Source organism: Anser cygnoides, chromosome 26, assembly GCF_040182565.1.
Source record: "Anser cygnoides isolate HZ-2024a breed goose chromosome 26, Taihu_goose_T2T_genome, whole genome shotgun sequence".
In the NCBI taxonomy this organism is placed as follows: domain Eukaryota; kingdom Metazoa; phylum Chordata; class Aves; order Anseriformes; family Anatidae; genus Anser; species Anser cygnoides.
Window position 1 is genome coordinate 4,123,219 of NC_089898.1, and position 13,196 is coordinate 4,136,414.

Consider the following 13,196-nt stretch of genomic DNA (forward strand, 5'->3'; position numbering starts at 1 on the left):
TGAGCTCTGTATTTTAAAGACGGAGCACTGAGGCACAGTGTGTCCTTGCAAGGTGCTCAGAGGCGCAAAGGATCCCGAGATGTGAACCAAGTTGACCACAACCGACTAGGTCTGCTTCTTGCTCTGGCTCCCGTATGAATGACATGGGGTTTGGTTTGGTTGTGGTGGTTTTTTGTTTTTTTAAAAGCTGGCTGGTATAACCCAAGTCTAACTTAAAGCCACACCATCAGGAACACTAAGTCAGGTCCCAAAACAGCACATCCAGAACTCCAGGATTCAAAAGAAATGTGACTTATTTTTTAATTAGCAACTGAAAGAATTGAAGTATCTGTGATACTCTACCTAAATCCTACAGTCTCGCCCACTAAATACCCAAGGATTTTGGCCTCTGCACTCCACTGCAAGATAACGCGTTGGCTGTAGTCTCTTCTGCCATGGAACAACATCAGCTGAGATAATATCTTATTTGTTTTATTCATATTATTCATTGCCCCTAGACCTCAAGCTCTGTTTTAGAGCTGTGAAAACAAGATGTTAATCATTATCTTTTTGACAGAACACAAATTTCACACTTTTTTTTTTTTTTTTGTCCTGTATAAAGAACTTCACATCAAGCGAGGGAAAGCAGAGTGCATCCTCTCCTAGGAAGTGGCTTTGACTACAAGGTGGCCAACAGAGCTGCTGGAGTCGATTCCTGTGCCACAAAGAGCTGTAAGAGGGATGACAAATTGTAAAGGAAGAAAAGACAAAAGAGGGGAAGAGGCAGGAATTAGGCCTTTATTGCTACTTTCTTTCCTGCAGCCCCACATCCTTGTTGAACCAAAATAAATCACTTCAAGTTTTGAACCGTGTTCGGTTTTTGATGAGGATTAACGAGAAATGTGAGTCGAGAGCTACTCCTAGTTACAATGGAAAGGAAATGGGTACATAAATAATGGATCGACTGGCAAGGAGGAACACTTGTATCTCACTGACTACCCAGCTACAATTGCTGCCCAGAAGCAGAGAAATTACACTCGTTTAAGGACCAATTACCACCTCCCCTAATCTTTGCTGAAACAACTTTTACAAGTCTTGCCTGGGCTCTCTCTGTATGCTCAAATCCCCCCATTTCCGCTGTTGGGAGGCAGGATAGGTGCACAGGTTATTTTTGTGTTCTGTGATTCAATCTGAGGTAGAACCTTGAAATGCTAATATAATACAAGCAATAATTTCACATACACATACACCAATAAATGATAACCAGCCCAGGTTTCGGTACAATAAATCTAATTTTTTGTTGTTGTCATACATATTATTCTACTGAAGATAGATGCTTTTGTGTTGTTTCGTAGTCTGATTTTGTACATGTTCATCCTTTTAGTGATATTTTCCTGATAAAGGAGTGACAGAACAAAAGAGAATATGAATGAAGTTAATAGAATATGAGGTTTAAGAGATACATCTAGGCGCAAAAATGATAGCCTAACTAATGCCTACAGTCAGCCATAAAGGATTATATCCATAACGCATTCTAGTTGGTAAGCACGTTAACTTGCTCCTCGCCCTTCTGAAATGTAACTTACCATTTGAACAGTGTAGGAGTTTTCTCATTCATAGCCCTGGGACACTACATGCAAATGGTGATGTACATCAGCCGGGATGAGCTACACCACCCAAGTGCCAGTTTAAGTGCAGCTACTGGGGAAATAAAGGAAGTTTTGCATTTCTTCATCAAAGGAGGCAAATATAGCTAAAAACATCCAAGAAATACTAGCTCCAGTTTCAAAATGAGCTATCATTGTCTCTGATGCAGGGGCAGGAAGGTAATCAATTCCTTTCCACATAAATTCCTTTTGCAGAATTCCTGCTGGACTCTTCTTGTTCCTCTACTCACTTCAAATGGGATAGAGGTTCCATTAAAACCAACAACAAAACTTCCTGGACCCATGATTTCGCTTTGGCTTTTACATACCCAGGAAACACAGGCAGATAACGCTTCCAAAGGAAAAGAAATTTCTCTTCAGTACCCTGCCATGAGAGTAGGAAGAAAGCATGAGGGGAGAGGTAAATAATGGTTGCAGAAAAGAAATGGGTGCACTGAGAAGCAGAAATTCAGCAATGCCATAATAAGAGAGGGCAGGGTAGGCAAGGCATCTAGGTGCTCAGCAGCACAACCTTGTTGTCAGCATCACCTGCGCACAGATCCAGCTTTCCTCCAACGAGGTTAGTATTATTGCACTCATCAATCTAGACAAATCAGCTGCCTCATGTCAGTAAACAACACAAAAATACATGAGTGAATCCGTAGCCAAACAAATGCATGTGTGCACGCACACACTCAAAAGTGCTCAGAAAATAGAACGGGTAACTTTTGTTCCAAGGGACTCCCCAGATAATGTACCAGATCTAGAATGGAGGTGGGATCCCCAAGTCACAAAAGAATTTGGGTTGGAAGAGTTGTCTGGAGATCACCTGGACCGATCCTCCTGCCCAGGAAGGGTCAGCTAGAGCACCCACAAGAAAAGTGTCTGTTCCAACCCATCCAAGCTTTGTCCTGGAGGTATTTACAAGAGGTGGGGACGCAGCACGAAGGGACATGGCTTAGTGACGGGCCTTGGTAGGTCAGGTTGATGGTTCAACTTGAAGGTCTTTTCCAACCTAACTGGTTCCATGATTCTACCCAGAATTAAGACCACCAAGAACAGTTTTGTGGCAAAAGCATTTAGCCTTGCTCCTGCCCCTCTATCTCCACAAGCAAAATAAATAGATCTTACCGTGTATTCCAATACTTAATAAACTCTGCCTGCCTTAGATCAAGACAGAATGGATTCTAACAATAATTGTCTCTCCGAAAAAATATGCCTTTGCCAGCAGCTTCCTCCTATTTACATCAAGAGGGTTCAAGCTTGAGTTCCTCTATTGATTGCAACTGTGGGAGAGAGGTGATGTCTCAGGCAAATTTCAAGCCTGTCAAGCCTTCAGAGGTCAAAATCAACACCTTAAGTTTAACTGCAAATAAGGCAAGCATTTCTGATCACAGAATACCAATGCTGTACAGCACCATCACCATATGTCACGTCAGGGGCAAGACTGTCACCAGGTGAACCACGATTGAATAGATCTGCATTGAGAAAAGAGAGGTAATGCAAGGAGGAGCACATAGCAACAGTCAGAGCAGCAAAAACTTCCAGCTCAAGTTCTCAGAGTGACTAGGACGTCTCCAGAAAGGTACATCCAGCTATGTCAAACTACCCCATCTATGGAAATTATTATTATTTTTTAGTAATGGAAAGGAGTACTTATTCTGAATATACCTCAATGTTCTTTAAAGACACTTACAGAAAGGAAAGGCTTAGCATAAAATAAATTTTTCAGGTTCTGAAATTAAATAGAATTGCAGCTCACCAGACAGAATAGTGTTAATCCACTACAGTTTTACATAGGATGAACTCCCTGCTTTGCTTCCCATTTCTCCCTATCACAGTATTCAGCTTATAGCAGTAAAACTTCCAACTGTACCACCCTGAAGCACCAGTTAAAATTAAAATCTATTGTAATTATAGCTGATTGAAAAATAGATTTTTTGCTGTGTAGAGCTCTTTGGTTGTTGTTGTCGCATTTGTTATTGATCCAGACCAAAGAAAGAAAACATCTGACAGAACGAGAAGTTCAGTAAAAATCTACTAAAATGTCAGAAATGCTTCAGTTCAAGTCGGTAGAGGTATATAGGGTCGGCAGCTCTGGAAACCCTGCATCTGCACTTTTTCTGATGGCACAGAGGGATTTCGTCACAATCACGATCATACTCACCCCACTGACTGCGAGAAGTCCCAGGAGACTCCGACAAATTACCCCCTTGTCAGGCAGCAGGCCTCGAGAACTTTGTTCTGAGAAATTAATGACTGAAACATTTTTATTTATACCCCCAAACTTTCATATCCCTCAGAGGGATAAGAGGGATTTTTTTTTTTGGACGTGTTTCAGCTGAACTTTCTACACCTTTGTACTCGCGCATTGTAAAGTGGATTCTCTATTTTATAATTAGCAAATGGGTCGCTAATAAAAAAATACAGCTTTTCTTTGTCTTTAGCTACCCTGTGTCCCCCTGCAGTATGTTTTATGTCGCCAGCCATTCGTATTAGGATGAGACCACAGCAGAGATACACACAGGAATTTGAGGGTTCCTGAGCACTGCGCTTACTCTAAATGCATCCCAATTATGCAAAGACCCGGGCTAAATAACTCCGTGCTCATACACTGGGAGGCTTCAGTGATTAATAACACTCCAAATCTCTCATTTCTGTGAGGCAGGGTGGGTTCGTGCCCCCACACTGTGCCTCAACACACGCTGCTCGTCCAAGGGAGAATTTGCTCACACCATCTTCTTGGACTCGTGTTCGCTTTCCTACGTGTCCCTTCCTGTTTTTATGCTCTTGCATTTCATTGCCCAAACCTCTTTCAGAGGGGACAGGAAGAAAACAGCTTTAAACCTGCTGTTTTAAAGGAGAATATGCAGGAACCGACCTGTCATCTGGAACTGAGACCCCGATGCAACCATCTGCTTGGACACCCAACAGCAAGGCTTCCGAGTCCTACAGTTAATAGGTATATGGGAGTCTTGCTTCATTCTTAACTCTCGGCTGCCTTATCTGCCACCAAACTGCTGACAAACAAAATTAAAAAGTGCTAAAAAGTTGTGATGATTATAATAAAAGGACTTATACTCCAAAGGCACATAAACTTTTTGGAAGATCTTGTCATAGTATCCTGAAAATGTGCGTTCGCCTCCAATTAAGACAACCTGACAAATACTTCTTAAGCCCAAAGGTGTCATCTAATTTCCATATATATGAGTCTAATAAAAAAAAAAAAAAAAGGAAAGAAAATACAACTCTGATGCTTGTGTTTACTTTCCCATTTTCGGCAAAGCCAATAAACTTTCTGTAAGTAGAAAAGCTGATGAGCTTTGCTACACCCGCTCACCACAGAAAAAAAGGCCATACAGCCCAGTGCTCATGGATTTCTTGGCCAAGAAAGTGAGAAACTGAGATGAGACCCAGTACAGGCTTCTCCCTAGCTAGAATTATTTTTCCAGATAAAAATAAAATATTACATTTTAAAAGAAAAATACTGACTCATTTTTAGACTGTTACCAAATTAGGCTATGAAAGTCAATTAAATCTTGCAGTCTTGAAGCTTGAGTTCCAAGTTCTTGGCACCCTGCATACAGAACAGGGTGGGGGTTGGGGGTTTTGTTTGTTTTTTAAGTGCTCAACATGAAATTTGTTAACGTTTGTAAAGCTGCCACAAAGAAAACCCCACTCATGATCTGCAATAAGATAACAAAACCAAATAAACAAGCAAAAAATCAGGTTATTTTCACAACTCAGTGTTGAAACCTTCCACAGATGACAACTTGCTACCAAAAAAACAGATCTATGCCTTTATCTGTTATGACATTGACTCTATTAGCTTGAAATGGTTTAAGACATCTCTGCCGAGTTCCATCCCCTAATTAATATGACCTTTCCGTGCTGCTGTTCACTTGCATTTCCACTTGGCCAGCACAGACCACTTTTATGAACTTTTGATCAACTAAAATCTTTAGGGTAGTTAAGGAAATCAAAACACATCAAATGAAAGTTTAAACGCCAGAAGAGGCGAGTCGATTAAATATGCCCTTCAAAGTACAGCAGAATGGTTATGCTCTGTCTTGTTTTGCCTTACGTAGTTACATTTTCTTGTACATTTCTTCAGCATACTTAATGAAAGCTATCTGTTGACTCATGCAAGGAAAGGTGACTCTATTCTCTCACCGATGCTGAATTTTGTGCCAGGTGTTAAAGCAGCTTGACCCAATACATGGAACGGAACGATAACATCAATAGCACTGTGCTCTCAGGAAAAATACAATCTTTCTTTGTGCCAAAGCATTCCGCTACAAAAAGATGATGTACCTGCTGAAAGGAACATAAAATTACAGATCTTCCTCCTTTCAGCTGCCTGTCCCCTGTCTTCTACTGTATTAAGTTTTTTTTTTATATTCTTTATTACAGGGGTGCCTTGAAAAGGGGATGACCCACCCCTTTGGCAACAAGCTGCAACTTAAAAAAATTGCTGCTGCTGCTGCATTTGGTGCTGTACCCCAGAAAAGCTGCTACTTTGGACAAATAACCCTCGTTTCCTCGGCTCTCATCTTCCGATTGAAATCAATCAGAACATGGACACTGAGGCACTTCTCCAGATTCCCTCCTTGTTTTTCCTATCAGCTGGTCAGAACCATGCCAACAAAAGAAAAAAGCCCAATGGGCAAAGATTACTCAAGCCTCATTTTAAGCATTCCCAGTGATTTAAATCATGGAACAAGACTAGGCCCCCCTGGTGTCCCTTACAGAGCAAGAGTTTCTCTGTTTGCAAGTAACCAACAAGCTAATAATCAAAACAAGGCAGGGAAAGGAAACAAGGACGGAGAAGTCAGTTGGCATTTTGTTGTTGCTTGGCTTATTTCTTTTCAACCATGAGACTCAAATAATTAAAAGAGAACTAGACTCAAAGGACCTTTCTTAAATCCGGAAATTGCAGGCATCCCGAATTTTCATCTAGTTTTAACTTAATATTATTGTAGGACAGGGTAGAAAAAAAATGCACAAACCTTTGCCCATATTTCCCCCATGAAATTCATTGTATTGTCAGAAATTTTCACCAAAAGCACAAGTTTTTAACTGGCCCGTATTAGTATTTGTGGCACATGCATATAGGAGTGAATTTCCATATCCAGAGAAGGAAATAAACACGATCACTTTCAACTCATAACCAGGGGAACTGAAAATCATTCACCTCATTAAAACTGTCAGAATAAGCCCTTTGTAATATTACCATGTTCATTTTGGCACTACTTCTGTGAGTGGAAAAAACAAAGTGTGCCTATGCATATATGTAAACATAGGAACATTTCTGGTTGTTGTTCCTAATTAGAAGACACTGGGATTTGAGAGCTGGGATTTGAGAGCTACAGGACCCTGCAAGGGGTTCCAAACAAAGACAAAGCAGTTTTAGATTCAGACAAGTCTGGAGCATCTGTGCAAAAGCCAAAGCCTCAGATCAGATGTTCTCAAATATCCCATTCCCTGGGCAATTTGGCAACAGGCTATAAATTGTGCTTAATCCTAAAAATATTCATCGGTTAGTCTTCGGTTGTCAAGGAGACCGGCCTGTAGGATTCTCTCTCTCAGACACACCACGGCAAACCCAGAGGGACCCATGGCCTGGGGAGCTGCCAGCCAGGTCCCTCAGCATCTGCAGCAGCAACGCGGCGACTTTCGTTACTGCACCAGCTCTTGCTCCCTAAAGGTATCAGCTCCATGTGAACACGTGGTTCCTGTAGCCGTAAGGTACTGTTTGGCCACTGAACACCACGTTTTCCATCCACAACCTCAGAGAACTTGCTGGTAGCCAGAAGATGGCCTGGCTTCTACTTACGAGACTCCAGGAGTCGATCCTTTAACCTGGGAAAGGCAGCGACCGGGACACTCCTGGCCCAAAGCCACTTCACAGAGCAGTGGATTTCTTGACAAGTCTCATGCTTCTTATAGCTATTTTGAGGGTTAATTAATGTCTCCTCCTTTGAAATTCTTTGAAGATCCGACCGCTAACTACACCTGTGTGGAGCGAACATGAGTTCTGCACTCAGATCAGACACGTTCGTTTCCGAGGGATGTGTGCCCTTGCTTTTATTTTCCCAATAAAATCTTTTTTTATACGTTTTTTAATGGAGCACCATTAAAATCAGTCAGTGTCAAACTACAAGGAACAATCCCGGAAACTATGTTCCAGGCAGATATTTATAAATTCATTGCATTTGACAAGAAAGTGGCGTTTTCCAATGCTCACTGCTAGGAATGCAGCAAACACCTAGTTGCTGTGGTTACCCTAACGATGCTGAGCCCACCACAGTTGTCTCTGGAGCTTTCACAGAGTAATATACTGCACTTGGACCAGATTTGGATTTTCACTTCCTTTTCTTTCAAGAGGAGACGAAATGTCAAGAACGAGAAACGCGAGGCTTCCTCGCAGATTTATTACCCTTTGCATTCTGCTCCATCTGCACTCAACGCACAAATTAAAGGAGTAAATTTGTGTCGATGGCTTTGAACAGCCACCAAAATCAGAGCAACTATTAAAAAAAAGCGTGTATATGGTAGCGATGACAGGCGGTCCTACAAGCAATGCATCAGAGGAAATTTCCAAAAAAGGTACATCTGTGCTCGACACAAAAAAACTGTTGTGGCATTTAGGAGCCAGGACCTTTCAGCTCCACCATACAAAAATGCAGATGCTTCAGCTCTACAGCAAGATAATGAAAAACACCTTACCAAACAACATCATCTTCTCCCTCATGATCCAGGACTGGCTTAAAGATGAAGAACGCAATCTTCTATCTGTGCATATTTTTAAAGCATTAAGTATAACACTTGTATGCTTGTTAACTTTGTAGAAACTCGGTCCTCTTAAAAGCCAAGGGAATTTCTATCTGTGGACTTCTTATGACCATGACTTCCAAAGCTTATTTCCTGTGAAAAGAAGTACTTTTTATTTTTTTAGTTTCCTATCTTTCAGTTTCTTCAAATTTTTAAGTAATGAAACATAGGAGAAGCTCCAGCTAACTGTTCTCCAAATCGGTCATTACTGAGAAGACTTTAACCGTGCCTCATCTTAGTCATCTCTTTTCCAAGACCGAACACTTCCAGTCTCGCTCGTGCCCTGCTAAGTGCTGGGAAAGCAACAATTAAATAGCAAATATGAATAGAGAGATACCTGCAGAAGTACTGGCAGACCACCTTTCACTCCTGTGAACTCCTGTGTACGCCCGCGTGCATCCCTGCACACAGCTAGTGGTAAGGTTTCACAAGGAAACACTCCAAAAACTGGTACACAGAACTGCTCTGGGCTGCCCAGGCTTGTTGCCACGTCAGCTCTTGCAAACAGCTGGTGAAAGCAGAGGCACGATATCTCAACACCTAACAGCACCTGAGGGCCTGGAGAAGGCAGGAGCCCTGTGTGAGCAGGTCTTCTGCACAAGGAGCGATGGGCCTTTAGCGCGAGCGCCACCACCTCCTAACACCCTCTCAGGACAGTAAGCACCAACCTATTTCAGAGAGACAAAACTGAGATTTTGGGAGACTTCAGCAGATGCCGTGACATTGAGATACGCCGTTATGATCTCATTAGGACAAAATGCATTGTCTAAGGGAATGGATTTCAAGAAACCTGCATTTAATGCCAACGCAATCCCACAGGATGGATTTACTCGACACGCTCCACGGTCGCGGGCCAACCATTTACTCCTTCCCTCCGTATCCATCTCCCTTCTCACCATTTTGTTCCACCTCTTCAGAGCAATTCACATCCAGGCCAAGGAACCCAACCGCACAGCACCTAGCACTGCAAGTCTTGCGCTCCCCTGGGCCTGGAGGTGCTGCTTACATCGCAAGGTGAGCAGCAGTAACAAAACAGCATCAAAGGATGAAAGGAATCGATTATACAGAATATAAAAGATACCATTTACCATCCTTACGGCAAACGTGAGATCGAATACATCCACAACACCTGGGAGTATTTTGCAAACAAATTCACAACAGTAAGAGAAAAAAAGCAAACTTTGCTGGGTAATTTATTCACAACGAATAATTCTTCCAGTTCTAATAGTAATACATAATTACATACCATGATGGAGTGTTATGTATTAGTTGGGGGTATTAATTAGTTAATGTTTGTACAGCTTGTTGAAGATGTAATGTGCTTAAGCATTATTATTAACTAACTGGAGCATTCAGTTTTAAATTATTTTTACCATAACTCAGAGCAATATCACCTACACTCTTTCAGAGAGCTGTGATCAGCTGAACATGGTATCTGCTGATCCTTTGTCAGGAAGCAAAATTCACAGCACAAATTAGGTACTAGGAGGAAGTATTAGCAGCTCCCTCGTTGCCGAGCAGATTAAAAGTGAGATGATTTATTGCCATTTTAAAGGACCCTTCCTTGAAATGGAGGCGTTACTTTATCTGGCACACACCAGATCCCGCCAGCCCAAGCTTACCAGGTGAAATCGGATGGAAACTTGATTTGACAGAATACCAGAAGCTTCCACGGGCTTCAGAGTGGTATTGCAGATGTTCAGTACCTCTGATAACCGGTCCACTAAAGTAAGCCATGTAGGTGCCTTATATTGTTATTAGCTAGATTAGAAAAGTCAAAGCCAACGTACAAGATGTATCTGTCCTTGCTCAAGCCTGATCAATTTACTGCTCAATTACTACAAAAAGGACAAAAAAAAAAAGACTATTTGATATTAAAAGCTTTAACATCCTGCTTCTGGGACTCAGAAAGAACGAATTCTGAGGAAGCACAGCATTATCATTACGAAAGGTTTTTAACTTAATAAAATCTCCACTATACACAAGACAAATGCAACTTCTTCATAAACATCCCAGGTTAATATGCTCCAAGCAACCACGCCAGACAGCGCACTGCTTTTATTCTTCCTCCAGCTACAGAGACGAGATGTAAAGCTAGCGGAAATTTTCCCTGTCAGACTGGCCCACTGTCACTTGGAAGGCAGCATGTTGGTATTTATAGCTGTCAAACTCAGACCTAAGGCCACTAATGCAAAGAAACACGCTTGCATTTTTATGCTAAAGGAAAGGAGGGCTGTTTTTCACGAGGAGCTTCATCGAGAATCATCTAGCTTTCTTTCAAAACTTTCAACATTTGCATTTTTTAATAGTTCTGGGCCCTAGGTAAATGATCCATGAAAGAGAATATAGTGCACATCCATTTTATGCAAGATCCACAGAAAATGCCTGTCAGTGTGCATCTGCAAAGGCCGAGCACCTCGGCTTTTGCTTCTGGAACCTGTCCAGGAGCATCCCACACTGAAAACCTCTGGGACCGAGCAGCCAGGATCCCAGAGGTGCCTTTGCCACATGTGAGTAACTATTCATGGCTCGAGGAAATGGATAATGAAGACAATTGTTACATTTAGCTCGTTTCCCGAAACTACCTAGCGCCGTTTCATAAAGGGTTTTGGCCTCCGTTGATGAAGTCAGAGAGGAGATTCATTACACAACTTGCAATCACATTCAGTTCCTGACAGTCTATTTGTGTACATACATTACCCCTGACAGATGCTAAAATGAATGTCTCCTAAATCAAGTGCAGTGTGAAAATGAAAATCAAATATTTTATGTTTAGATGAGTCACTGCTATTAATGTCCTGTATCTGGATTCTTCTGGGAGTCTGACTCCACAATCTCATCCCAGTGTATTTTCTTAATTGTGTGTGAAGCTAACATAACTGGGTGGCAAATGATGCTATTTTACATCCCCTCTTTGTGAGTCCAAGTTTAGCTACCAACATGCAAGCACATGCAAGTTTGGTCCAAGTGACAGCTAATGGATGCATTAGCGCTCTTAGTGTGGAGCTGCTCCGCTTAAACTATGCAAAGAATGAGTAATGGCTAGGGAGCTCTTGCTTCGAGAAAGAGATGAGCTGGCACATTCTCAAGGCCAAATTAAGAATTTTGAAAATTGGGCCCGCATTTGTTTGCAGCAAATGCGTTCCTTTCTCCCCAAGATTTTTCATCAATTTGTTACAGCCATTGATGCGGCTTCTATTAATTCAACAGCACCACGGCTATTAAACGCTTACGCCGGCGGCATAGCACCTTAGCTGAGCTTAAATTTACTGATGAGCAGAAAACAGCACTTTAATGATTCAACTTACATCGCGTTCTTATCGGGACATAATCACCAGCAAACCCGTGCATCCCCAACTCACCAGGCTCTCCCATACAGACCTTATGCTGCAGAGCGGTTTTGGGCCCCTCACTACAAGAAGGACATCGAGGCTCTGGAGCCATGTCCAGAGAAGGGCTACGAAGCTGGTGAAGGCCCTGGGACACAAGTCCTGTGAGGAGCAGCTGAAGGACCTGGGGTTATTCAGTCTGGAGAAGAGGAAGCTCAAGGGAGGCCTCATTGCTCTCTGCAACTACCTGAAAGGAAGCTGTGGGGAGCTGGGGGTCGGCCTCTTCTCACAGGTATCTGTGACAGGACAAGAGGGAATGGCCTCAAGTTGCGCCAGGGGAGGTTTATGTTGGAAATGAGGAGACATTTCTTCTCAGAAAGCGCAGTCAGGCACTGGGACGGGTTGCTCAGGGAGGTGGGGGAGTCACCGTCCCTGGGGGTGTTCAAGGAGAGGTTGGGCCTGGTGCTCGGGGACATGGGTTAGTGGGTGACATGGGTGGTAGGGGATGGTTGGGCCAGATGATCTTGGAGGGCTTTTCCAACCTTAATAATTCTAAAGATATCTAATTCCAGCCCACCTGCCAACCTTAGGGATTCTGTGATTCTATGCTTTGCTCGAGCCGGGGCAAGAGCCACAAAAACTGGTTACTATTAAGGCCAGGTCATGCCAATAGTTGGTAAAAGACACACATGCAGATGCTGTGACAGCAGCATACGTCAGCACCCAGATTCTCTTAGTGACAGAATCGGCACAAGGGGCTTAAAGACTTCTCGGGAGCCAGGCCTAACTCCAGCACGTCAGGTACTGTAAGGCCAGTAAAGCCCACGTGCATGATTGCCTCTGAGCATATCGCCTTTTGTCAAGGCATTTCTCATTGAAGCTTTAATAGCATACTCTTCCATATAGAAATAACTGATTTTTTTATTTATTTTTTAAATCCTTGGTTAAAAGTTGATGCCCTCTAGCCAAGAATCAAGTACAGCATGTCACTTCCGATAGTATCTATTAGTAGTATGAATACTTCTGTGGTTTCCCAGTAGCACTTGTTCACACTCGGCTAAATCAATAAGCAATTTCCCCATATGTATGTAATATACAGTAGCTGTGACAGGAACCAGATGGCTTATTCTATCTGCAACTGAGTTTAGTATTTTACAAAAATAATAATAATAAGCAGAATGAATTTTATATGGAGGCAAAACATAGCCTTTACTTAATTCTTCGTGTACTACCTACCGCGGCAAAAATAAAAACAAAGGTAACACCAGTATAACATAGCAGGGGTGAGCCAGAGACTTCACCATGCCACACACTGCAAGCAAAGACAGTCCCAAGACCAGCGGAGCTGCAACACCTCCTATGAAAGCGAAGCCTTCCAAGGAGAGCAATTCCAATAGGTAGAGCTTAA

The 13,196-nt window shown here is 42.4% G+C and overlaps 1 protein-coding gene across 21 annotated transcripts in view; it reads right to left on the reverse strand.

Moving 5' to 3' along the window:
• LRRTM4 (leucine rich repeat transmembrane neuronal 4) overlaps positions 1 to 13,196 on the reverse strand; it is a 284,146-nt gene that overhangs the window by 174,505 nt on the left and 96,445 nt on the right. Inside the window, exons 16-17 of one of the 21 annotated variants that reach the window (XR_010826616.1) lie at positions 8,355 to 8,552; positions 7,462 to 7,640 (exon numbers count right to left, since the gene is read on the reverse strand). The exons of 19 other annotated variants lie outside the window; for them this stretch is intronic. Coding sequence is in view for 1 of the 2 variants with exons in the window: in XM_066983273.1 (XP_066839374.1) it covers positions 8,490 to 8,552 (63 nt within the window). In the remaining variant the exon portion in view is untranslated. Of the gene's footprint in view, positions 1 to 7,461; positions 7,641 to 7,830; positions 8,553 to 13,196 lie in introns of those variants that run through there. One more of the 21 variants, XM_066983273.1, reaches the window with a different exon arrangement.